Raw genomic sequence first — 27,419 nt, 5'->3', positions numbered from 1 at the left:
ATTCCTCTAACTGTTCATAGAACAAGTTGGCGAACATTTGGATGTTTGTCGAACCGACGTCAAAAGTTTCTCTCATCTCTAACTACAACTTATTTTCTTTTTGTGCAACCCTCTTAGCTGTTGGAGCTAGAGAATGTTTTGTTTCAGGTGAGCTTACCACTTTTCGTTTTTCTATATTAATAATATATTGTTATGGACTAGTGATAGTCTGGAATTGCCAATTTCTGCCTAACTACAGGTTGTTATTTTTGTTGAATCATTGTGGTCTGCTAATACAACTAAAATAGCTGTGCAACCTTGAACATATGAACATTGACCTCTTGAAGTCTTGTTTATTTTGATAGCATGGATTTAGATAGTGCTGTGTGATAACCTCATTGCACTCTAATAGCTATATAGATCTTTTATCATGAACTCGTGTATAACTATTGTCATTTATTTTATGTTCTGTGAAATTGTTCATATAAATGCTTTTAATAAAAAAAAGTTTTGCTGAGTAATTCAAGCTCAAATTAACTTTCAACCCTTTCTGAATATGAAATTCAGACTCAATAAACAGGCTGTGAAGTGTAAGCCCTACATTCTAACAATTTGCTACCTGATTTATTCAAATATTGTGCTACAGATGTAGCAAGCTACAATACCCTTCAAATATAATGCTGCTTTGCCTAAAATATTTACATTGAGCAGGTGTTTTCATTCAAAGTAAATGAGCTGTCACAATTTTTTTCCATCTATCTGTTGCCTAAGTGGGTGGACCATAAACAAAATGAAGCATGAATAATTGTATTGTAAAGATAGAACAACTGAATACCTTTTCAGTACAGTAACAGAAGTAGCCTCTAGGCAGTAGTGTAGCTACTGGGGGGGTAGAGGGGACCATCGCCCCAGGCCCCATCACATGAAGGGGCCCACAGAGAGTTACTGCCACTTTTTGATGAGGCAGAACACTGCACAGGAGGAGAGCAGCAAAATGTGTGCTCCCCTGCCTTACAGAGATTGCGCACGCTGCTAGCACAGTCCCCAGTTGGAGAGTCTCCCTCCTGCCCTGTACGGTGCAGGTTTTACTGACCTGAGGACTGAGGAGCTTCTTCCGGGTTGCAGTTTGGTGCACGCTCGATTGGCTCAGGTGCGCTGGGTCCTAGTGCCCACCTTGCACTTCTCATAGGACACTTCCTGTTCCTGCCTCACTGCCTGCAAACTTGGTAGGTGGCATGCATGGGGTGAATGTGAGAGGATGGCGGTGTTGTGAGGGCTGAAGAAGGGGAGGGGGGACAGGGCAATGGGAGTGAATGTGAGAGGACTGGGGTATTGTGAGGGCTGAGTTGGGTGAGGGGCAGCAGGGCACTCTGGGGTGAATGTGAGAGCATTCCGTTACTGTGAGGGCTGAGGTGGGTGAGGGGTGACACGGCACTGGGGGGTGAATGTGAGAGAATGGGAGTATTTTGGGGGCTGAGGTGGGTGAGGGGTGACAGAGCACTGGGGTTCTAATTATTATACTGTTTTGTTAGGAGATAATATGCACTCCACTACAAGTAATAGTTGCTGTCTGAGGGGCTCGAGATGGGGAGGTAGAGGGCTTTTGATACTTACCAGCTGGATCTTTTACAAGTATTAGTATAACAAGCCCCCATATAGTAACCATGAGCTGCATCACATTTAAAGCGAACCTGTCCCCCCAGATGTGTATGAAGTATTAATATGGGCATACAGCTAATAGAAATGTTACACTAGTCCTATCTGTATACCTCATATTAATGGTCTTGCTGCTGAGAAATGTTATATTCTGTCTTTATGTTTATGATTTCTTCCAGGCTCTGGGGCGTGCGGTGCTGTATCCTTGCCTCCTGTCTTCATTGCAATACTCCCCCCATGCATATCAGTTACAACCTGCGCACTGCACTCCCTCAGAAATACATACCTCATCTTCCCTTCTGTGGGCACTGTATTCAGGAATTTTCTGTGCAGACGCCGGCGACTTCCACTCCAGTGACCTCCAGTGTGCGCGCTGATAAGGGGCTTTCCCCACTTCCTCACTGCATAGTCATCGCCATGTACACATGGTTCCTAGTGATGACTATGCAGGGAAGACTCGCCTGCACAGAAGATCAATGAATGCAGTGCCCACAGAAGAGAGGAAGAGGTTCAGATTGTGGTGACTTGCAGGGCGTGGGTGCAGGATTCCGGTGCCACAGCTGACATACATGGGAGGGAAGTAGTATTACAAAGAGGCCTGGAAGAAATCATTAGCACATGGAAAGAATATAAGATTTCTCAGCAACAAGACTATTAATATGAGGCATACAGGTAGAACTAGTGTAACATTTCTATCACCTGTATGCCCATATTAACCCCTTTATCCCCAAGGGTGGTTTGCATGTTATTGACCAGGCCAATTTTTACAATTCAGACCACTGTCCCTTTATGAGGTAATAACTCTGGAACGCTTCCATGGATCCCGGTGATTCTGACATTGTTTTCTCGTGACATATTGTACTTCATGATAGTGGAAACATTTCATTCATATAGTTTGCGTTTATTTGAAAAAATGGAAATTCGGTGAAAATTTTGAAAATTTCGCAATTTTCCAACTTTGAATTTTTATGCCCTTAAATCACAGAGATATGGCACACAAAAAACTTAATAAGTAATATTTCCCACATGTTTACTTTACATCAGCACAATTTTGGAACCAAATTTTTTTTTTGTTAGGATGTTATAAAGGTTAAAAGTTGACCAGCGATTTCTCATTTTTACAACACCATTTTTTTTAGGGACAACATCACATTTGAAGTCACTTTGAGGGGTTTATATGATAGAAAATACCCAAAAGTGACACCATTTTAAAAATCGCACCCCTGACGATACTCAAAACCACATTCAAGAAGTTTAGTAACCCTTCAGGTGCTTCACAGGAATATTTTGAATGTTTAAAAAAAATGAACATTTAATTTTTTTCACAAAAATATTACTTCAGGTCCAATTTTTTTATGTTACCAAAGGTAACAGGAGAAATTGGACTGCAAAAGTTATTGTGCAATTTGCCCTCAGTATGCTGATACCTGATATGTGGGGGGGAACCACTGTTTGGCGCATGGCAGAGCTCGGAAGGGAAGGAGCGCCGTTTGACTTATTCAATGCAAAATTGGCTGAACTTGAGATCGAACACCATGTCACATTTGGAGAGCCCCTGATGTGCCTAAACAGTGGAAACCCTCCACAAATGACCCCATTTTGGAAACTAGACCCCCAAGGAACTTATCTAGATATGTGGTGAGAACTTTGAACCCCCAAGGGCTTCACAGAAGTTTATAACGTACAGCGGTACAATTAAAAAATATTTTTTCATAAAAATGAACTTTTCACTCTCAATTTTTATTTTCCCAAGGGAGACAGGACCCCAAAAGTTATTGTGCAATTTGTCCTGAGTATGCTGATACTGGATATGTGGGGGTAAACCACTGTTTGGGTGCATGGCAGAGCTCGGAAGGGAATGAGCACCGTTTGACTTTTTCAACGCAGAATTGGCTTGACGCCATATCGCATTTGGAGAGCCCCTGATGTGCCTAAACAGTGGAAAACTCATAAGTGACCCCATTTTGGAAACTAGACCCCCCCAAGCAACTTATTTAGATGTGTGATGAGCACTTTGAACCCCAAGTGATTCACAAAAGTTTATAACATAGAGCCATAAAAATCATATTTTTTTCCACAAAAATGATATTTTTGCCCCCAATTTTTTATTTTAGGGTAACAGGAGAAATTGGACCCCAAAAGTTGTTGTCCAATTTGTCCTGAGTAGGCTGATATCCCATATGTGGGGGTAAACCACTGTTTGGGTGCATGGCAGAGCTTGAATGGGATGGAGCACCATTTGGCTTTTTCAACGCAGAATTGGCTGGAATTGAGATCAGATGCCATGTTGCGTTTGGAGAGCTCCTGATGTGCCCAAACAGTGGAAACCCCCCAATTCTAACTCCAACCCTAACCCCAACACACCCCTAACCCTAATCTCAGTCCTAACCCTAGCCCTAACCTTAATGGGAAAGTGGAAATAAATAAATATTTTTTTATTTTTTTATTTTTCCCTAACTAAGGAGGTGATAAAGGGGGGTTTGATTTACTATTTACGGCGGGTTTTATGCTTGGCAGCTGTCACACGCTAAAAGACGCTTTTTATTGTAAAAATAGTTTTTGCATCACCACATTTCGAGAGTTATAATTTTTCCATATTTTGGCCTACAGAGTCATGTGAGGTCTTATTTTTGCGGGACGAGTTAACATTTTTATTGGTACCATTTTCAGGCACGTGACATTTTTTGATCGCTTTTTATTCCGATTTTTGGGACACAGATTGAACAAAAACCAGCATTTCATGAATTTCTTTTGGGGGCATTTACACCAATCCGTGTGTGGTAAAATTGATAAAGCGGTTTTATTCTTCGGGTCAGTACGATTACAGCGATACCACATTTATATCATTTTTTTATGTTTTGGCGCTTTTATACAATAAAAATAATTTTATATAAAAAATAATTATTTTTGCATCGCTTTATTCTGCGAGCTATAACTTTTTTTCGCTGATGACACTGTATGGCAGCTCATTTTTTGCGTGACAAGATGACGTTTTCAGAGGTCCCATGTTTATTTATATTTGTTTTTTTGATCGCGTGTTATTGCACTTTTTGTTCAGCGGTATGATGATAAAGCATTTGTTTTCTGCCTTGATTTTTTTTTTAAAGGGTTCACTAAAGGGGTTAACTAGTGGGTCAGTTTTATAGGGCGGGTTTTTACGGATGCGTGGATACTAAATATGTGTACTTTTATTTTTTATTTTTTATTTACAAAAAAAAGAATTATATTTTTTTTAGTTATTTAGGAATTTTTTTTAAATTATTTTTACACTTGTTTTTTCTTTTAGTTTATTACTGTGTCCCACTGTGGGACATCACTGTTTAGGGGAGGGGTTAATGTGCCGGGGGCGGTCTGTGACAGATCCTGGCACATAGTACCGGGTGTCAGCTGTGATAATCAGCTGACACCCGGCCGCGATCAGCTGCGCTCCTCCCGTCAGCTGATCGTGATGATGTACTATCCCGTCCACGGTCATACGGGCCCAGGTCACATGGACGGGATAGGTCGTCCAATGTCAGAAAGGGGTTAATAGGTCATATACATCCCAGGAGGTGACAAGTTCTCTTTAAAGCACCACTCCAGCTTTTTTTTCACAGCTGCAATGGCGCCTTAAAATCCAAGACCTCTACCAAGTGATACTCACCTTCCGGCGTTTTCATCTGTTTTTGCCTCAGCTCGGCTCCATCTCCTGCAGTTTGTGACCTGTCTGCTGCCCCAGTGTTTCATGGAGCAGAGCAGAGGTCTCCAATCAATGTGGGTCTATGAAAGCATTTTTCTGGCCTCATTTTCACCTCTTTCTTTCTTTCATAGACTTACATTGAACACTTGTGATGTAGCTTCTATCTTCTGGCCAGTCACAAGCTGCACTCACAAGTTTGAGCCGCGGGACTGAAGCGTTGCCAAAAAACTGTGAATGCGCCAGAGGATGAGTATATGACTGGGGCAGAGGACTCGTGCTTAAAGCACCACTCCAGCGGTGAGAAAAAAACCCCCGCTGGAGTGGTGCTTTAATAATAAGCAATTTATTATTATAAAGTTAATAAAGGCTTGGAATAAATGTCTGTAGTCACTTTATGTGACTGTAGGCTGCCAAATCATGACAGGGAGTGCCTGCTGTAAGAGCCCCCAATATCACTGGTGTTATCAGGCGGTCATGCGACCATGTTTGCTTTGTACATGTAGCGACTAGATAGGTTTGGTTTATCTCAATAGAAGAGAATTGAGAGAAGCCAAAATCACATGAATGCCTGCTGACATCAGCGATGCTGGGGCCATTGTTACTGTACATGGGGGACTCAGGGACATTATTAAATGTTAAGTGGGCACCTAAGCATTATTGTTATAGGGGCACTCGGAGTATTGTGACCATCAAAGTTGCATAATGGGGTATTATTACTTTTCAGGGACAAAATGTGGAGGACTCTAGCACAGGGCATTAATATTTTTTAGGGGAGAATTTTACTATGTACAGTAGAGAACATAGTGATGGCATTATTACTAAGGGGCACAGTGGTGGCATTGTTATGTGGGGCGGTAAGAGGAGTTGTTATTGTACTATACAGCAGGTGCAGTAATAGGGACACATACGGCAGCAGCTGCTCAGTATCAGCAGAATGAGTAGCTTGCACAGGTTGGGCATAGATATGGACGGTGCAGGAAATGTGAGAAGTCAAATGTCATGTTGTAATCTCTGCAGACGAGTCCTGGTTGGAAGAAGTTGTCATGTCGGTCTGGGCCAGATAGAAAAGACAGGAAAAGTGACCGACTCAATCAGAAAGAACGTCAGCTGTAAGTCCCCATGTATAAGGTCAACTGTGATTGCTTATATGGTCTGTAGGACTGGTATCTACCACTATATGGTCTCCATGTAGTAATATCAGTGTTCAATTTTGTATATAGATTTATTTTTAATCACATTGCGGTCATCTGCTGATGTTCCCCTATGCTCACAATTAGAGTGCACCACGTACCTGGTTAGAGGCCCACTCAGATTTTTTCGCCCCCCCCCAAGATGAAATCCTAGCTACGCCTCTGCCTCTTGGTCATTTCAACTACTCAAAAAGTTTACAAAATAAATGTCCTGTCATTTATAAAACACCGACATATTCAGTGTGACTGCACACAGATTGTAATTGGTACCTTTAAGTAAAGACTATTTCATATAATATATAAAATACAAGTTACACAGTGGCATGTAAAAGTTTGGGCACCCTTGGCCAAAATCACTATTATTGTTAAGCAAGTTGAAGATGAAAAGATCTCTGAGGGCCAAAGTTAAAGATGACACATTTTCTATTTTAGGCTATATATATATATATATATATATATATATATACAGTATATATATGTATACATACATATATACAGTATGCACAGTATATATATATATATATTTATCTTTTATATTTTAAAAATTACAAGAAGGAAAATTGGCCAATGCAAAAGTTTGCGAACCCTTAGAGATTTGTGTGTCAGATAACTTTGACCAAGGATTCAGACCTTAATTAGCCTGATAGGATTATGACTTGTTCACTGTAATCGCTAGGAAAGGCCAGGTGATGGAAATTTTCAAGCTTTATAAAAGCCCAGCCTCCCCTAACCTTGTACCAAAAAAACAGCAGCCATGGGTTCTTCTATGCAGCTGCCTAGCTCTCTGGAAATAAAGATGGTGGAGGCCCACAAAGCAGGAAAAGAAATAAGAAGATAGCAAAGTGTTTCAAGTTACTCTTTCCAGAGTTTGAAATGTAATTAAAAAATGACAGTTAACAGGTACAGTAGAGGAGGAACCATCTATTCTTGATAACCAGCCATGATAAAGCTAACAGCTGAGGGTTGCAGTACTGTTCTGGTACCTGAATCAAACTTTTTTTAACTCTTTGGTCGAACCTGCCTGACCCAAACATCCAGGAGTTCGCCCATCACATGATTTCAGACAGAAAGTGAAAGTGAAAAGAATTATCAGGATCACCTGTGAAGAGCTACATTAAGACCTGGCATTAGCAGATACAATTGCTTCTAAGAGAACTATAAATAATGCACTCAACACCTGTGGTCTGTATGCACACTCACAACGCAAGACTCCATTGCTAAACATATATACCATGTTTAGAGACCAAAAGGCACTGCATATAACAAAAACAACATACCAACACTAACATTTGGAGGTAGAAACATCATGGTGTGGCGCTGATTTTCATCATACGGCACTGGCAACTTTCACATGATTGAAGGAAGGATGAACGGACAAATATACTGATACATTCTTGCTAAAAATTTACCAGGATTATGAAGATGAAATGAGGGTGGTTATTTCAGCAATACAATGATCCCAAACACACAGCCAAGGTAACACTGAATTGATTTCAGAGAAAGAAAATAAAACTGCAAGAATGGCCCAGGCAATCAACTGACCTGAATTCAATAGAAAATTTATTGGAGGAACTAAAGCTCAGAGCTCATAGAAGAAGCCCACGGAAACCTTCAGAATTTAAAGAGAAAGAATGGGCCAAAATCACACCTGAGCAATGCATGTGACTAGTTTCTCCATACAGCAGGAGTCTTGAAGCTGTCATCACCAACAAAGGCTTTTGTATTAATTGAATTACAATAAACGTGTTCAACCCTTTTTTCCTTCTTTCATTTCTCATTATTTATTACATATAACTTAATTTATAGATACCTATGGTTTGATTTCTTTGCCTGTGTGGATAGGATGGGTTATTACCAATATCTAGTGAGAATTTCATGTCAATAGTACCTATTTACTTAGAAAATTGGTGATGTGTTCAATACTTATTTCACCCACTGTATATTGTATATATACAGTCTGCAGAGAAAGCTCTTCAGTATATTACTTTAATAATAATAATAATCTTTATTTTTAGATAGCGCTAACATATTCCGCAGCGCTTTACAGTTTGCATACATTATCATCACTGTCCCCGATGAGGCTCACAATCTAAATTTATTGCTTTCTCATGTCCAGGCAATGGCTCCTTTAGGCAAAGACTTATTATAATCTCTATATATATAAACTCGGCAGAGTCTGATGAGCTGAGCTCCCCACATGCAGTTCACTGGCAGGTCAGCTCATCAGACGCTGCCGAGGGAGGAACGAGAAAGAGGAGGGAGATGGAAACAGGTGCAGCTATAGATGCTCACTGCGCAGGCGCCAGATTCCCAGACCCACAGTGTGAATACCTCATAACACACTGCGTGGCGGGATCTGGGGCCTCAGCAACACGCAGGCGCGATAGCCTGAGGTCAGTTCCCAGGCAGCGAGCACTGCACATGCCCTAGAACTATTGGCACAAAGTGCAGGTGCCGGACATGTAACAGCAACCCAGGAGGCAGCGCACAGATGCAAGAGGCTGATGATGAACGACTAGGAGGCGGCAGACACAGGGGGAGACGCCATACCTCTGGGACTCAATACAGGTATGGGGCGCAATTTATAAAAGTCAATACTTCAGTGTTACTAGGGATCAGAAACATAAGAGCCACCTTCACAGAATGCAGCCTTAGTGCTGCTGAAGGTGGCTCTTTTACTTAAAAACGCCCTAGTGTGGTGACAGGTTCCCTTTAAGGGTAGTAGTCGAGTGGTTCTGGCTGACGGGATGATATGGGATATTGGGGTAGTTGTCCGGTGGCTTTAACAGGATAACGTGGAATATTAGGTGTAGTACTCTGGTGTCTATGATGGAGTGATGTGGGAAATTAGTGGTAGTAGTCCAGTTGCTCTAACAGGATGATGTGGGATGTTATTGGTAGTAGTCCGGTGGTTCTGACTGATGGGATGCTGTGGGATATTAGGGCTAGTATTCCGGTGGCTCTGACGGGATGATGTGGGATATTAGGAGTGTTAGTCCAGTGGCTCTGACAGGATGATGTGGGATATTAGTGGTAGCAGTCTGGTGGCTATGGCTGACGGGATGATGTCGTATATTAGGGGTAGTATTCCGGTGGCCCTGGCTGATGGGATGATGTGGGATATTAGGGGTAGTAGTCCGGTGGCTCTGGCTGACACGTTGATGTGAGATATTAAGGGTAGTAGTCGAGTGGCTCTGGCTGACGGGATGATGTGGGATATTAGGGGTAGTAGTCTGTTGGCTCTGACAGGATGATGTGGGATATTAGTGGTAGTAGTCCGGTGGCTCTGGCTAACGAGACAATGTGGGATATTAGGGGTAGTAGTCCGGTGGCTTTGACGAGATGATGTGGGATATTTGGGGTAGTAGTCCAGTGGCTCTGGCTGACGGGATGATGTGGGATATTAGAGTGAGTGTGGCTATGTGAAGTGGGCAGGGCTATACACTCAGCTTTATATATATATATGTATATATATATAATCATTATAATTTGTTATAACTAACCACAGTTAGTTACTATGCCTGGGCAATGTCGGGTTCTTCAGCTAGTTATATGTTATATTTGGGCTAAATCCAAAAATTGGATGTGCTTGTATGTCTAGGAGTAGGCAATCTGCATTATGTATTAGGTTCTATGCTCAAGGCACAGGGCTTTTAAAACCCCACTTTCTATCCGCACTTCATTGTTTACAAAGTGTCTCAAATTGAGCAATGGATCCACCAGCAACACAAATAATTATTGATGTAGTCCCGGTTTATACTGTAGTTATAACACACATGTTCATCAGATACATACAGATTTATGTTTGCTGCTTTGCTGCTTTTTGAGGATAGGATACATACTTTCTAACTTTTTTGTTTGTTAAAGCATTTCATCCTTATTCATCGTTTAATAAGAAAACTTTTGCTTTAGTTGTTCGGTAACACAACTTTCTGAATATTTTAGGAACCTTCCGTCAACTAAGACAAAGTTTCAGCACAGTCATTGCATTATCATGATCACAATATGAACACTTATTTTTTAAGAACTAGCCTGTTCTTCTGTATACATAGTAGGTCTCTCCAAGCTTTAAAACCTGGTATTTTTAATGGGCTTAACTGATAACTATTACTTTCTAACATTTTCTGGGGACATTTCTTTCTAATTTTTTATAGGTTATTTTGCCTTTTTTGATGGATTTTGTTTGTGCATTCAAAGCCCATTTTTAATTCCCTGCAATATTTGATGAGATTTCAGTAATGATATTGACCAGTTAGTTTGGAACCTCCATTAGTTTGTTTTTTTTCACTATCATCCTTTGGTAAAGTTACTGACTTGACTAGGTTTATTGTTAAAGGGGTTGCGTGACTTCCAAATGCCAGAGATGGACTAAAAGAAGTTGCATTCACAGGGTCAAACTCTCGTTACTCTCGTTAATTCTCGAACTGGAGCAGGACAGGGCAGAACACATAGGTTTGTCTTCCTCCTCCTTCCCCCGCCTCTTATTATTGATTTTTCTGCCATGATATTGATATTTTAACAATCCCTTTTGTGAATTATATTCTGCTTTTTGAGGTACAGCTTTCTGAAACAAGTTTATTTTTAAGCAATTTGACCTTTCTAAATGTATCCATTGCCATTGCAACACTTAATTTTGGTCCCTTCCTCCCACAACATTATAATGACACCCCCATTTATGGGGTTAACATGTGTGATTAGCCATTTATAGGAAAGGACTTCAACTAGAAGCTCTCTGGTACTATTGGGGGAGTTCCCCTTATGATTGCCATATGGGGCAGTTTTGAGTGTGATGTGCGCTCCATAGCCAGGAAGTGACATGATCCAGCTCACATGTGCGCTTCAAGCGCAGGAAGCCACGTAACTACTGTGGTTCAACGATTGGAAACTGCATATTAGAGGTCACATGGGCCACGTCAGATACGCAGTCCAGTTACTGGAAATTATATTAGATGCTGGATTGTTAAGAGTGTGGGCACAACATATTTAAGTTTTCACTGATTGTGATGCAACATCTGACCACTTCTCTATTTGGAGGTTCTAACATGACCTGGTAGACCCATGTGTCAAATCTCCTGCTTTTGCAGGTGTAAGGGGCTGACATTGCTATGGACAGCAGAGACATGCTACCCCTTTAAGAGACAGCACCCCCTTGGCTGTTGCGATGGTACATTCGATTCTACCCTTAAAAAGCCTGCTTTGGTTTGCTCTTCCAGCTATGGAGAGGGGAGGGGCTGTTTTCCCAGTGAGTGTTTGGAGCTGGGAGTCTGCAGCTTAGAACTGACTGAACCTGTGGGATTGTGTATACCCTTCTGGGGATAACGAAGGTGGTTTTCCTGTGTTACTGCGAGGAAGGAAGGAATTCAGAAGAGGGAGTTCACCGTTTCTAGGAACAGGTTCGGAATCGTCACACAAGGACAAGACCACGTTGCACAGAGTTTCCAGGGAGGACATAGCATCATCTTGCAGAAAACTGCAGGGGGCCCCCAGGAAGGAACTGAGACATCAACTTTACCGTGAGTGTTAACCCCGTGGGCACACATGTTTAGGGCTTAGGATAGGCTGCAATAGACAGAGCATGGTAGCCGTGTGGACGAAGTAGCAGTGGCCAGTCAGGATATAGATAGAGTAGCAGCATACTGTACTTTATTGTGCCTTTTGAAAGAATACACTGATCTGTAATAGTTGGTGCACCATGACATTTGTACGGCCCATTTGTTTTATGTCATTGCATACCCCTGTTTACACTTTCCTAACACTGCATTTCTTGCCTGTAAATAAATTAAGCCTTTGTTGTTTGCACCTCATCTTGAGTACCGTAGTCCCCCTGCATTGTGGTGGTCCCCCGACCATCGCTTCACAGGAACTCCCTTTTTTTCTTAACCCCGTCTTCCCTTATAGTACATTTACTTCCCTGAAAAATCATTTATATAGAGGAAGAAACACAAAGGGTGGGCTACATTTTCTTTTGGGGTATTAGCAAAACAGTACTCCACATGGGTACTGCAGTGCACAATACATGAGGCATGACAATGTATGACAGACATGGTCCCTGGTCATATCCAGCTCCAACAATCCTGCATGGACAAGAGTGGTTCATAATTGGTGAGATCAAACCTTTTATACGAGCACTGGTTTACTGAGCACTTGCACTTTATATGGTTATAATCATTGGTGATCATTGTCTATGCTGGTTTTATTCTAGTTTCTTTTCAGCATATTAAAAGTTATGTTTCAGATTTGATTATCTCTCCTTGCAGGCATTTGCCATCAGATTAGGTAGGAAAAACCTGGTGACAAATTCACTTTAAATGCACAGCTCTACAACTGCTAATATTCTGAGATAAAATGTATAATAACATACCTGGTAAGTAGTCCTGTGCCAAGCCATGGATGAAGAAACTTGTATGGGTATGCCTTGTCCATATGCTTTGATGTGTTCAATATAGGCTATAGAATGCCAAAAATGATAGCATGTGACAAGAGAATACAAATTGATAAATGTCCCAAATACAAAAAAGTCACCATAACAGAACTTATTAATGAATAACCGGCATACTACATGATGACAATAAGCGTTTAGGAGACCACATAAATAGACATAGCATGAAATGAAATGCTATTATACCAAAACAACTGTTCGGTATGGAACTGATCATTGATAGGTTAGTTTGGGCACAGATCTTTCTACTACCGTATATAGTTTTTATTCAACAGCACGAATAACATACTAAAAGCAGGTATTGCAAATATTGTATTTAGTTATGTTGTGTTTCAGTAGATTCAGACTGTGGACAAAAGTGGGTCAGGCTAATAAACAGGAAGCCATTGAGATGGCTGTATGTATTTAACTGTACACCGCCCCCATTGGTCAAACAATCAGTAGATTTGGTTTCCAGTACCATCTCTATGCTGATGACGCCCAATTATATGCTTCCTCTCCTGACATCACGCCCGCCTTTTTAGAAAACACCAGCGATTGTCTAAACGCTGTGTCTAACATCAAGTCCTCACTATATCTGAAACTGAACCTGTCAAAGACTGAACTCCTTGTGTTTCCTCCCTCTACTAATGTACCTATACCCGACATTGCCATTTCTGTGTGTGGTTCCACTATTACTCCCCAGCAACATGCCCACTGTCTTGGGGTCATACTTGACTCCGAGCTTTCATTCACCCCCCACATCCGATCACTGGCTCGCTCTTGTTATCTGCATCTCAAAAACATTTCTAGAATTCGACCTTTGCTTACCTTTGACTCCGCAAAAACTCTTACTGTTTCTCTTATTCATTCTCGTCTGGACTATTGTAACTCTCTTCTAATTGGACACCCTCTTTCCAAACTTTCCCCACTCCAATCTGTCTTGAATGCTGCAGCCAGGATCATATTCCTCGCCAGTCGTTACACCGATGCCTCTACCTTGTGCCAGTCCTTACACTGGCTACCTATCCACTCCAGAATCCAGTACAAACTTATTACCCTCACCCACAAAGCACTCCATGGCTCAGCACCACCCTACATCTCCTCCCTCGTTTCAATCTACCACCCAACCCATGCCATCCATCCTGCTGATGACCTGAGGTTAGCATCCTCAATAATCAGAACCTCCCACTCCTGTCTCCAAGACTATACACGTGCTGCGCCAATTTTTTGGAATGCACTTCCCAGGTCAATACGAGTAGTCCCCAATCCCTACAATTTTAAGCGTTCCCTGAAAACGCATTTATTCAGACTGGCCTACTGCCTCAACACATTAACCTAACTATCCCTGTGTGGCACAGTCAAAAGTTTTACCATAACCAGGTTCCCCGCATCATGTTCCCACATGCTTTATGCGTCTGTCAGCCCTCTGTGTCTGTACTGTTACACACTTAGCATTATGGCTGATCCAAACAATCAGGGCAATTGTTACCACCCACCTTTCGTGTCTCCCCTTTTTTCCTCATAGATTGTAAGCTTGCGAGCAGGGCCCTCATTCCTCTTGGTATCTGTTATGATCTATGTGATTATTGTTATGCTGCAATGTCTATAGTCTGTACAAGTCCCCTCTGAAATGTAAAGTGCTGCAGAATATGTTGGCGCTATAGAAATAAAATTTATTATTATTGTTATTAACTAAAAAACTAATGCTTTTAGCTTTATTATGTTTTTTTCACAACAAATAAAAGGCTGTATCTGAATTGCTAATAAAGTCATAAAGTCAAATGGTCAAGGGTACAATGAGAAATTTCCTTTAGTTCACTCATAAGACAGAGCCAGTAACAAAGGAATTGAATATGACAGTGTGACAGGTACTAACTTATTAATTGTAGTGTTCCTGGGTCACATCTGATGGCTGGACAAAAGTGCTATCATTGAAGGCAAAGAATAGGGTTAATAGATGTCCAATCCCTCCTCTGAGACTTTGGTCCCACTAGACGGTAATCACATCATTATAGTACATTAAACCAGTGGATTGCAGCTGACATAAGATGACCAGTTGGCTTTCATATACGGTTTTTGTCTAATAGCCTGTTTAGAGAAGCCGATTACAATTCTATGCTCACAGGACAATCATTAATATGATTATTCTAATTATGAGCATCGAGCAAGTGCAGCAAAGATGGGAAAGTACTAAACTGGATCCTGCAGTAGCGTTGTGTGTTCACACGCTGAAGCTTTTTTTTTCTGACAGCACTCACACTGGCCAAGTCAGCGCTGTCATTTTACATATGAGGAAATGGCCAAGCATAGTAATTGAGAGAGTCCATGGAGCGCTTGTGGTCCCCTCATTTGCTTATCAGAAAACCAGCTTTTATTGAATATCAAAGTTAATGATTATTTCACCAATTTTATTATGGCTTTAGTCCCCTAATTGAAAGTGTAGTTAGTGTTTTTGAGATGACAGACTGTGTCCATGGTTCCAGAAGAACAGTGTATACAGTACCCAAATAAGGAATAATTATCAGGCATAGCTAGAGAATTGTGGGCCATGTACCACTTTAAACTCCATATAAACTTCTGTAATGATGAAACTATTGTAAGAAAGTGAGTAAGGCCCGTTTCAGACTTCAGTCTTTTTGCTTCAGTCACAATCCGTCAAAGTGTGGAAAAAACGGATGCAGTGCAGATTGCAAAAACTGATGCACTGGACCCGTTTTTTAGCCGGATCCGTCGCAGCAGCCTGTGTCTGAAATTTAAAGGAACAGAACTCTGGAAAGGAGAGAGAAATTATTCCGAGCATGCTCAGTTTTCGTCACCATCAGTCTTTTCGACGCAGACAAAAAAACGTTCCTATGGACATATCTTTATATAGAAGCTGCCCTTCAGCAATAGGCTGGGGAAAGCAACTCAGGTGCACACATTAACCCTAATTAAAGCAAGGAAGGTGTGGCAGCATGCACCCTAAGCACAAACAGAAACCATTACAGCACAGTCAGCACAGGCACTGAGGCTTAGGGCACCTGGCAGTGGCTGCAAGCCTGAACACACGTGGAAAGTTATGCACCAACTGCAGAGGACCTTGCAAGCCACGGATAGCTTCCACAACGGCAGCCAGGGACCACACATGCGGATGGTCATGCAGCAGAGCAAAGACATCACAACACATGTACAGCTACGCAGCGGAGCAGGGAACTGAGCAGCATCCATACAGGTAACAGACAACAGTATCCCTGCCAGTTAAGGGGAGAGGAGCAAAGGGTTAAAGCAGAGACATGCAGAGTAACGCCGGAGAAACAAGGTAGAAACCCACAGGCGTTACACACTATATACAGAGATCCTGTGTATAACGTGACTGGTCATTACTCTATCACCTGTACACTATACACAGAACTCCTATGTATAATGTCATCGGTGATCACTGCATTACCAGTACACTGACACTATACACTAGGTAAAAGATCCTTTGTATAATGGCACTGCATGGCTGGCTGCCTATTCCAATCCTTGGATATAAAAGCATCCCCAATATGTGTATATGTAGTTGGAATTGTATGCATCTGCATATGTACAGTATATTTGTTTGTGTATATGTATGTGAATATATGTATGCATGCTAGTGTATATGTATGTATTCGTGTTAGTTTATGTATGTAGAATTATTTGTATGTGTATATTATATATGGAAATGTGTGTATGTATATTGTAGCAAAGCCAGATAGGCTAGGGTTAAACCGTAGCTCTACAGCAGGGGTAGGGAACATCAGGCCTGTGGGGAATTTCCTGCCCTTGATCACCTTTAATCCAGCCCCTATATCGTCGACATAGGGCCACTCCAAAAACCCTAAGTGAAGGGAAGGATTTGTCCCACTACCAAACCTGCAAATCCCTCCAAAAATAAAAGCCCGTGTTGGGTTTTCCTAAAATCTAACTTGGTCAACTACTTCAACCCAATCCACACACTCACTTTTACTCTGCCTTGTAATCACAGACGTTTTGCTGTAATCACAACGCACTCCAGCAGGTTTAATATGTCTCTTTACACATCCTAGGGGACACATACTGGCCTTTGTACAGTGGGTATGGAAAGTATTTGTTTAAATATTACACTTGTACGCCATCTTAACTGCAAAAAACAGAAATGTAGAAATTTTTCCAAATTTATTAAAAAAGAAAAACGAAAATATCACATGGTCATAAGTATTCAGATCCTTTGCTCAGACACTCATATTTAAGTCACATGCTGTCTATTTCCTTGTGATCCTCCTTGAAATGGATCTGCTCCTTCAAAGTGGTTTGTGTGGAGAAAACCAGGCACTGCTCATCACCTGCCTAATACAATCCCAACAGTGAAACATGGTGGTGGCAGTATCATGCTATGGGGGTGTTTTTCAGCTGCAGGGAAGGACGACTTGTTGCCATTGAAGGAAAGATGAATACGGCCAAGTACAGAGATATCCTGGATGAAAACCTCTTGGAGAGTGCTCTGGACCTCAGACTTGGCCAAGAGTAACCTTCCAACAAGACAATGACCCTAAGCACACAGCTAAAATAACAAAGGAGTGGCTTCAGAACAACTCTGAAAATGGCTGTCCACCAACGTTCATCATCCAACCTTATGGAACTGGAGAGGATCTGCAAGGAATAATGACAGAGGATCCCCAAATCCAGGTGTGAAAAACCCAAGGAAACCCAAGAAGATTCATGGCTGTACTAACTCAAAAGGGTGGTTTTACTCAATACTGAGCAAAGGGTCTGAATACTTATGACCATGTCATATTTCAGTTTTTATCTTTTTAAAAATTTCTACATTTCTGTTTATTTTCAGTCAACATGGGGTGCAGAGTGTACATTAATGAGAAAAAAATGAACTTTTTTGAATCTACCAAATGACTGAAATGAAACAAAAAGTGAAAAATTTAAAGGGGTCTGAATACTTTCCATACCCACTGTACAAGGGCTAGTATGTGTCCTCTAGGATTCCATATCCACTCTTTATGATCCCCCTCACAGAAGCCTAAGACTGGTGATATTTGCTCTTTTAGTTACATTTGAACAATTTAATAATCATCTCCATAAAAGCATCACTTTAATCAAAGAAATCGTGACTTCAACTCTACCAGAAAAATAAACAACCAAGATTAGGAGATTTTAATCTAGGAGATCTTATATTTTAACACACACCTGCCCAAACCAGACTTTAATATAATCAATTGATATCAAGGGCCAAATAAGTGTTCTCTCATCTATTTGTGTCACTTGGTAATTATGTCTTCACTTGCAATTGACAATTTCGTTGAAGTTGTCAGTGATAATGTTTCCTGGAACAAAATGTTATAATCCAATGTCAAGAACACAACAGATGTCTAAAAAGGAAAATAAGATGAAAAGTTTTTCATTTTGTAGCTTGCCTTCATATTTTATGTTTTCAATACCGATGTACTATAAGAACAGTGAGCTAATGTCTCTGAGAGTAGAGAGTGACAGAATTACAAGTGCTTCTCAGTAAATTAGAATATCATCAACAAGTTAATTTATTTCAGTTCTTCATTACAAAAAGTGAAACTCATATATTATATAGAGTCATCACAAACAGAGTGATCTATTTCAAGTGTTTATTTTTATTAATGTTGATGATTATGGCTTACAGCCAATGAAAACCCAAAAGTCATTATCTCAGTAAATTAGAATACTTTATAACTAGAGTTGAGCGAAACGGGTCGAAAAAATTCAAAAGTCTCCGACTTTTGGCAAAGTCGGGTTTCATGAAACGAAACCCGACCCTAGGATGAGGTCGGCCACGAGGTCGGCGACTTACGCGCCAAAGTCGCGTTTCAAAAGTTTGTTTTGCGCTCTTTTTCAGCCAATCAGGATCCACGGACACTGTGGGCAACGTGGTGACATAGGCACGGGTCACCACCATCTTTCAGAAGGGCATGCAAGTGATTGGCTTGCTTTGGGGGGCATCACAGGGGGTATAAAAGGGCGTGCACGCCGACCGCCATCTTACTTCTGCCGATCTTAGTATAGGGAGAGGTTGCTGCTGATTCTGTAGGGAGAGCGTTAGGCAGGGAAGAAGACAAAAAAACTGCTTCTGCTGCTAGCGATTTGGCCTGCACAACACACAAGTCACTGTGTGTGCAGTGCAAGGGGAGGCTATATTGTGGTGTATCAGTGGTGTTGGTTGTTGGGCTGCCTTTTAAGGCTTCCTGACACGCTGGCATTGCTGTTTACCCACTGCTCCGCAAACTGCTTTTTTAAAAGCAATCCAATCTCCCTTATCCTCTCGTCACTTTGGTCACAGGCAGCTGTGCCATCGAGCGTGTCACATAGCGCTCAGATATCAGTGGGCCGCACACAATCCACAAGTGTCCACTGTCCACAAGTGTACGCAGAGATTCAAAATCTCCATTATCCTCTCGTCACTTTGGTCACAGGCAGCTGTGCCATCGAGCGTGTCACATAGCGCTCAGATATCAGTGGGCCGCACACAATCCACAAGTGTCCAGTGTCCAAAAGTGTACGCAGAGATTCAAAATCTCCATTATCCTCTCGTCACTTTGGTCACAGGCAGCTGTGCCATCGAGCGTGTCACATAGCGCTCAGATATCAGTGGGCCGCACACAATCCACAAGTGTCCAGTGTCCACAAGTGTACGCAGAGATTCAAAATCTCCATTATCCTCTCGTCACTTTGGTCACAGGCAGCTGTGCCATCGAGCGTGTCACATAGCGCTCAGATATCAGTGGGCCGCACACAATCCACAAGTGTCCAGTGTCCAAAAGTGTACGCAGAGATTCAAAATCTCCATTATCCTCTCGTCACTTTGGTCACAGGCAGCTGTGCCATCGAGCGTGTCACATAGCGCTCAGATATCAGTGGGCCGAACACAATCCACAAGTGTCCACTGTCCACAAGTGTACGCAGAGATTCAAAATCTCCATTATCCTCTCGTCACTTTGGTCACAGGCAGCTGTGCCATCGAGCGTGTCACATAGCGCTCAGATATCAGTGGGCCGCACACAATCCACAAGTGTCCAGTGTCCAAAAGTGTACGCAGAGATTCAAAATCTCCATTATCCTCTCGTCACTTTGGTCACAGGCAGCTGTGCCATCGAGCGTGTCACATAGCGCTCAGATATCAGTGGGCCGCACACAATCCACAAGTGTCCAGTGTCCAAAAGTGTACGCAGAGATTCAAAATCTCCATTATCCTCTCGTCACTTTGGTCACAGGCAGCTGTGCCATCGAGCGTGTCACATAGCGCTCAGATATCACTGGGCCGCACACAATCCACAAGTGTCCAGTGTCCAAAAGTGTACGCAGAGATTCAAAATCTCCATTATCCTCTCGTCACTTTGGTCACAGGCAGCTGTGCCATCGAGCGTGTCACATAGCGCTCAGATATCAGTGGGCCGCACACAATCCACAAGTGTCCACTGTCCAAAAGTGTACGCAGAGATTCAAAATCTCCATTATCCTCTCGTCACTTTGGTCACAGGCAGCTGTGCCATCGAGCGTGTCACATAGCGCTCAGATATCAGTGGGCCGCACACAATCCACAAGTGTCCACTGTCCACAAGTGTACGCAGAGATTCAAAATCTCCATTATCCTCTCGTCACTTTGGTCACAGGCAGCTGTGCGATTGAGCGTGTCACATAGCGCTCAGATATCAGTGGGCCGCACACAATCCACAAGTGTCCAGTGTCCAAAAGTGTACGCAGAGATTCAAAATCTCCATTATCCTCTCGTCACTTTGGTCACAGGCTGCTGTGCCATCGAGCGTGTCACATAGCGCTCAGATATCAGTGGGCCGCACACAATCCACAAGTGTCCAGTGTCCAAAAGTGTACGCAGAGATTCAAAATCTCCATTATCCTCTCATCACTTTGGTCACAGGCAGCTGTGCCATCGAGCGTGTCACATAGCGCTCAGATATCAGTGGGCCGCACACAATCCACAAGTGTCCACTGTCCACAAGTGTACGCAGAGATTCAAAATCTCCATTATCCTCTCGTCACTTTGGTCACAGGCAGCTGTGCCATCGAGCGTGTCACATAGCGCTCAGATATCAGTGGGCCGCACACAATCCACAAGTGTCCAGTGTCCAAAAGTGTACACAGAGATTCAAAATCTCCATTATCCTCTCGTCACTTTGGTCACAGGCAGCTGTGCCATCGAGCGTGTCACATAGCGCTCAGATATCAGTGGGCCGCACACAATCCACAAGTGTCCAGTGTCCAAAAGTGTACGCAGAGATTCAAAATCTCCATTATCCTCTCGTCACTTTGGTCACAGGCAGCTGTGCCATCGAGCGTGTCACATAGCGCTCAGATATCAGTGGGCCGCACACAATCCACAAGTGTCCACTGTCCACAAGTGTACGCAGAGATTCAAAATCTCCATTATCCTCTCGTCACTTTGGTCACAGGCAGCTGTGCCATCGAGCGTGTCACATAGCGCTCAGATATCAGTGGGCCGCACACAATCCACAAGTGTCCACTGTCCAAAAGTGTACGCAGAGATTCAAAATCTCCATTATCCTCTCGTCACTTTGGTCACAGGCAGCTGTGCCATCGAGCGTGTCACATAGCGCTCAGATATCAGTGGGCCGCACACAATCCACAAGTGTCCACTGTCCACAAGTGTACGCAGAGATTCAAAATCTCCATTATCCTCTCGTCACTTTGGTCACAGGCAGCTGTGCCATCGAGCGTGTCACATAGCGCTCAGATATCAGTGGGCCGCACACAATCCACAAGTGTCCACTGTCCACAAGTGTACGCAGAGATTCAAAATCTCCATTATCCTCTCGTCACTTTGGTCACAGGCAGCTGTGCCATCGAGCGTGTCACATAGCGCTCAGATATCAGTGGGCCGCACACAATCCACAATTGTCCACTGTCCACAAGTGTACGCAGAGATTCAAAATCTCCATTATCCTCTCGTCACTTTGGTCACAGGCAGCTGTGCCATCGAGCGTGTCACATAGCGCTCAGATATCAGTGGGCCGCACAAAATCCACAAGTGTCCACTGTCCACAAGTGTACGCAGAGATTCAAAATTTCCTTTATCCTCTCGTCACTTTGGTCACAGGCAGCTGTGCCATCGAGCGTGTCACATAGCGCTCAGATATCAGTGGGCCGCACACAATCCACAAGTGTCCACTGTCCAAAAGTGTACGCAGAGATTCAAAATCTCCATTATCCTCTCGTCACTTTGGTCACAGGCAGCTGTGCCATCGAGCGTGTCACATAGCGCTCAGATATCAGTGGGCCGCACACAATCCACAAGTGTCCAGTGTCCAAAAGTGTACGCAGAGATTCAAAATCTCCATTATCCTCTCGTCACTTTGGTCACAGGCAGCTGTGCCATCGAGCGTGTCACATAGCGCTCAGATATCAGTGGGCCGCACACAATCCACAAGTGTCCACTGTCCACAAGTGTACGCAGAGATTCAAAATCTCCATTATCCTCTCGTCACTTTGGTCACAGGCAGCTGTGCCATCGAGCGTGTCACATAGCGCTCAGATATCAGTGGGCCGCACACAATCCACAAGTGTCCACTGTCCACAAGTGTGTGCAGAAATTCTAAAACTCCCCTGTCCTATAGACACCTTGTACCTTGTTTTACATTACTATATAGTTTGTTGGATTTTGTCTACATTTCTACCAAAAATGAGGAAGGCTGGTGGAAGAGGCCGTGGAATTGGGCGGGGGTTGGCAGCTGGTAATGATGGTGTTGGTGGTGGATCTGATGGTAGTGGCAAGAGCAAAATAGGACCGAATGCAGGAGGTGCTGACCCTGCGTCATCGTCTGGCTACATAAGGACTCGAACGCTTAGTTTTCTAGGAGTTGGCAAACCGCTTTTAAAGGCAGAGCATCAGGAAAAAGTTTTGTCTTACATTGCTGACTCAGCCTCCAGCTCTATCGCCTCCTCTTCTTCAGTTGTAAAAAGTAAAAGCACTGAGTCGTCATTGGAGGCTCATGTTCATGAACCACACCTTTCCTTGTGTCCTTCACCCCAACCAAGATTGAAGGATGACGCAGGCCATACTACTGATTACTCCATGGAGCTGTTTTCACATACCATGCCTGGATTATCAAGTCAAATGGTGAATTACCCAGGCCAAGATGAATCTGACATGGAGTGCACTGATGCACAGCCGCTGATGGATGATTCTGCTGGTACATTCACTCAGAGCACTACATTGTCCTCGCAGTGTACAGAGCCAGATTTTGACCCTGATGAGACTCAGGTGCCCCTTCCCGCACACTATACCACCATACACGGTGACACAGAGAAAGGTGCACATGACATAGAAGAGGAGGTGATGGATGACCCAGTTGTTGACCCAGATTGGCATCCATTGGGGGAAGAGGGTGCTGCTTCCAATAGCTCAGATGAGGAGCATCCACAGCAGACATCGACATCGCAACAGCTGTTATCTGGCAGGCCCGGAGCACTCCAAAGACAGGTTCCAAACATCAAAAGAGTTGCTGGACAGCTTGTCCAGAGGGTCAAAAGATCACAGCGTGCTAGGCCGCAAAATGTCTGCCAAAGTAGGAAGAGTGCAGTGTGGCACTTTTTTGAACAAAATCCTCATGATCAGGCCAAGGTTATCTGTAAGAAGTGCGCAAAGACCTTTAGCCGAGGGAAAAATCTGAAAAATTTGAATACCAGTTGCATGCTTAGACATTTAACCAGCATGCACTTACAAGCGTGGACACAACACCAAACCTCAAGTGCCACATGTGCAACTGATCACAACGAAGGTAGTCAGCAACGCTACATTGTTTCCCCCACTGTAAGCCCACCGGTTAGCACAGCAGCAAATGTTGAGGTGTCATTGCAAGGCCACAGCAGTCAGGGAATCCCACTGTTATATCAACGAAAGACTGATTCTAGGCCATCAGAAAGAACACCAACTCCATCACCATCATCAACCCTCTCTCAGTCCGCCCTGTCCACCGCTACTTCCACCATATGCAGCTCTCAAGTCCAGCTCACCCTCCCAGACACTATGAGTAGGTCAAGAAAGTACTCAGTCTCTCATCCGCGTACACTGGGTTTGAACGCCCACATTGCCAAACTAATCTCGTTTGAGATGATGCCCTTTCGGTTGGTGGAAAGCACAGCTTTCCGCGAACTCATGGCCTATGCAGTACCATGCTATGACCTACCCAGTCGCCACTTCTTCTCTCGCAAAGCCATCCCAGCCCTCCACCATCATGTGAAAGACCGCATTGTCCATGCACTCAAGCAGTCAGTGAGCGGAAAGGTGCACCTCACAACTGATGCATGGTCCAGTCGGCATGGCCAGGGCCGTTACGTGTCCATCACTGCGCACTGGGTTAATGTGGTGGATGCAGGGTCCACAGGGGACAGCGGTGGTGGGACAGTGCTGCCTAGCCCACGGTATAGGAAACAGTTGGCTGTAGGCGTTCGACCCTCCTCCTCCTCCTCCAGAAGCGACAGCTCGTCCACAGAGCGCAGTCGTACGAGCACTCCATCTGCAGCTGCCACTGTTGCACACGATGTGTCCCCCTATCGAGCAGCTAGTGGAAAGCGTCAGCAGGCTGTGTTGCAGATGATGTGTTTGGGCGACAGACACACCGCCGAGGTGCTGGCCGAGTACTTGAAGCGACAAACTGAGTCATGGCTGGGCAGTGTACATCTTGAGGCAGGCAAGGTAGTTAGTGATAACGGCCGTAATTTTGTGGCAGCCATAGCCCTTTCAAAACTCAGCCACATACCTTGCTTGGCTCACACCTTGAACCTGGTGGTGCAGTGCTTCCTCAAAAATTATCCGGAGTTAACAGCCCTGCTCCAGAAGGTGCAAAGACTGTGCGCGCACATCCGCCGGTCGCCTGTACACTCCGTTCGTATGCAGAGGCTGCAGCGATTGCTCCACCTTCCCAACCACTGCCTCATTATCGACATTGCAACAAGGTGGAACTCCACCCTGCACATGGTGGAGCGGCTGTGCGAGCAGAGGCAGGCCATAATGCATTTGTGGGAGGATACACGGCCAGGCACTTTGAGAGCAGACATGGAGTTGACAGGCGTGCAGTGGTCGAAGCTGAAAGACCTTTGTAAAGTCCTTCAGTGTTTTGAGGAATGCACACGGCTGGTAAGCGCAGACGACGCCATCCTAAGCATGAGCATCCCACTTATGCGTCTGCTCATGCAAACTTTGACGCACCTTAAGGAGCAGGCATCTGCAGCCAATGTTGATGAGGAGGAAGAGGAGGAGGGAATCCTTGATGACATTCAGCCATTGTCTGCTCAGGGACCTCTCCTGGACGAGGTGGAGGAAGAAGAGGAGGAGGAGGAGGAGTATGATGGGGATGATTACTTAGGGGAGGAGGATGCATCTCGTGGGGCAAGTGAAAATGTTGGCGTGGCAAGGTCTGGTACAGGGTTTGTGCGTGACTGGAGGGATGTGGATTTGCCAGAAAGTGCTCCTCCACCCAGCACTCGCAGTGCATCATTGACACCGGGAACATTGGCCCACATGTCAGATTATGCCTTGCGGATCCTAAAAAGGGACCCCCGCATTGCCAAAATGATGAACGATGACGACTACTGGTTGGCCAGCATCCTGGATCCACGCTATAAAGGCAAATTACAAAACATCATGCCACAGGAGAACCTTGACCTAATATTGGCTAATAAACAAGCAACTCTGGTAAATCGGTTGCTTGAGGCATTCCCAGCACACAGAAGCGGTGATGGTTCTCACACGAGCCGTACGGGCCGGGGGCAGCTTGGCAGAGGTGTTCGTGGTGCACACAGCAGAAGTGGCGTTGGAGACAGGGGTTTCATGACAATGTTGTGGACTGATTTTTCAAATACCGCTCACACAACTGGTAATACTGCATCGATGGAAAGTGACAGGAGACAGCAGTTGTCAACTATGGTTACAAACTACTTTTCCTCCCATATCGATGTTCTCCCACACAGGTCATTCCCCTTTGACTATTGGGCCGCTAAACTGGACACCTGGCCTGAATTGGCCCAATATGCCTTACAGGAGCTCGCTTGCCCAGCTGCAAGTGTGCTATCGGAAAGAGTCTTCAGTGCAGCTGGATCAATCCTGACAGAAAAAAGGACCCGTCTGTCAACCCAAAATGTGGATGATCTAACCTTCATTAAAATGAACCATGCATGGGTTTCCAAGGATTTTGTCCCACCTTCCCCTGATGACACATAGGGTGACAGAAAAATGGCTTGCTTTGGTCCACCTCTTCCTGGTACTTCACCTATTTTGCCTTTTGCATCAGTTGAATGTCCAACATCAACATATGCCACTTTCTAAAACTCCCTAACTGTGCTGCCTCCCCCCCCCATGGCCGGGGTCACCACCTAGCGCACGACACCGTGCGAGTGCCGTTGCCCTGGACAGGTGGGTAGGCCGACTCTTGGGCGCGGGCACTGGCACAGGGTCCCTCATAGTGCAATCAAGTGTCTCTGACGGTGGTGGTGCACACCCGCCGTCAGACACACCGCTGTACAATGAGGGGCCCAGTGCCAGTACCGACGCCCATGAGTGGGCCCCCCTTGCTTGGCCAGGGCCCCAGCATTTGCAATCTTTACCTCTCCCTGCTCCTCCGCTGTGTAATCTGGGCCGTCAAATCCATACTGTGCCTGACACCGTCTGAGCCTGCCTCCTGAGACATATATTTTGAATGTGTACGCTATCCATACATGTTATCCGGGGATACGGTACCCTTTCTAACCTTTGTGCAATGACGTGCAATCCATACTGGGCCTAACACCGTCTGAGCCTGCCTCATGCTGTATAGACATATATTTTGAATGTGTACGCTATCCATACATGTTATCCGGGGATACGGTACCCCTTCTAACCTTTGTGCAATGACGTGCAATCCATACTGGGCCTAACACCGTCTGAGCCTGCCTCATGCTGTATAGACATATATTTTGAATGTGTACGCTATCCATACATGTTATCCGGGGATACGGTACCCCTTCTAACCTTTGTGCAATGACGTGCAATCCATACTGGGCCTAACACCGTCTGAGCCTGCCTCATGCTGTATAGACATATATTTTGAATGTGTACGCTATCCATACATGTTATCCGGGGATACGGTACCCCTTCTAACCTTTGTGCAATGACGTGCAATCCATACTGGGCCTAACACCGTCTGAGCCTGCCTCATGCTGTATAGACATATATTTTGAATGTGTACGCTATCCATACATGTTATCCGGGGATACGGTACCCTTCTAACCTTTGTGCAATGACGTGCAATCCATACTGGGCCTAACACCGTCTGAGCCTGCCTCATGCTGTATAGACATATATTTTGAATGTGTACGCTATCCATACATGTTATCCGGGGATACGGTACCCCTTCTAACCTTTGTGCAATGACGTGCAATCCATACTGGGCCTAACACCGTCTGAGCCTGCCTCATGCTGTATAGACATATATTTTGAATGTGTACGCTATCCATACATGTT

At 44.1% G+C, this 27,419-nt stretch overlaps 1 protein-coding gene across 1 annotated transcript in view; it reads right to left on the bottom strand.

Annotated features, from left to right (window-relative positions):
* Positions 1-27,419, bottom strand: part of LOC141092554 (cytochrome P450 4V2-like) — a 143,278-nt gene that overhangs the window by 101,287 nt on the left and 14,572 nt on the right. Inside the window, exon 3 of the mRNA XM_073578812.1 lies at positions 12,866-12,951. Within this exon, the coding sequence (XP_073434913.1) occupies positions 12,866-12,951 (86 nt within the window). The remainder of the gene's footprint in view (positions 1-12,865; positions 12,952-27,419) is intronic.

The sequence above is a fragment of the Dendrobates tinctorius genome, unplaced genomic scaffold (assembly GCF_039654945.1).
Source record: "Dendrobates tinctorius isolate UK_male_01 unplaced genomic scaffold, ASM3965494v1 ptg000008l, whole genome shotgun sequence".
Lineage (NCBI taxonomy): Eukaryota > Metazoa > Chordata > Amphibia > Anura > Dendrobatidae > Dendrobates > Dendrobates tinctorius.
Note: the sequence above shows the minus strand (reverse complement) of the source record. Positions and strands in the feature narration are given on the sequence as shown.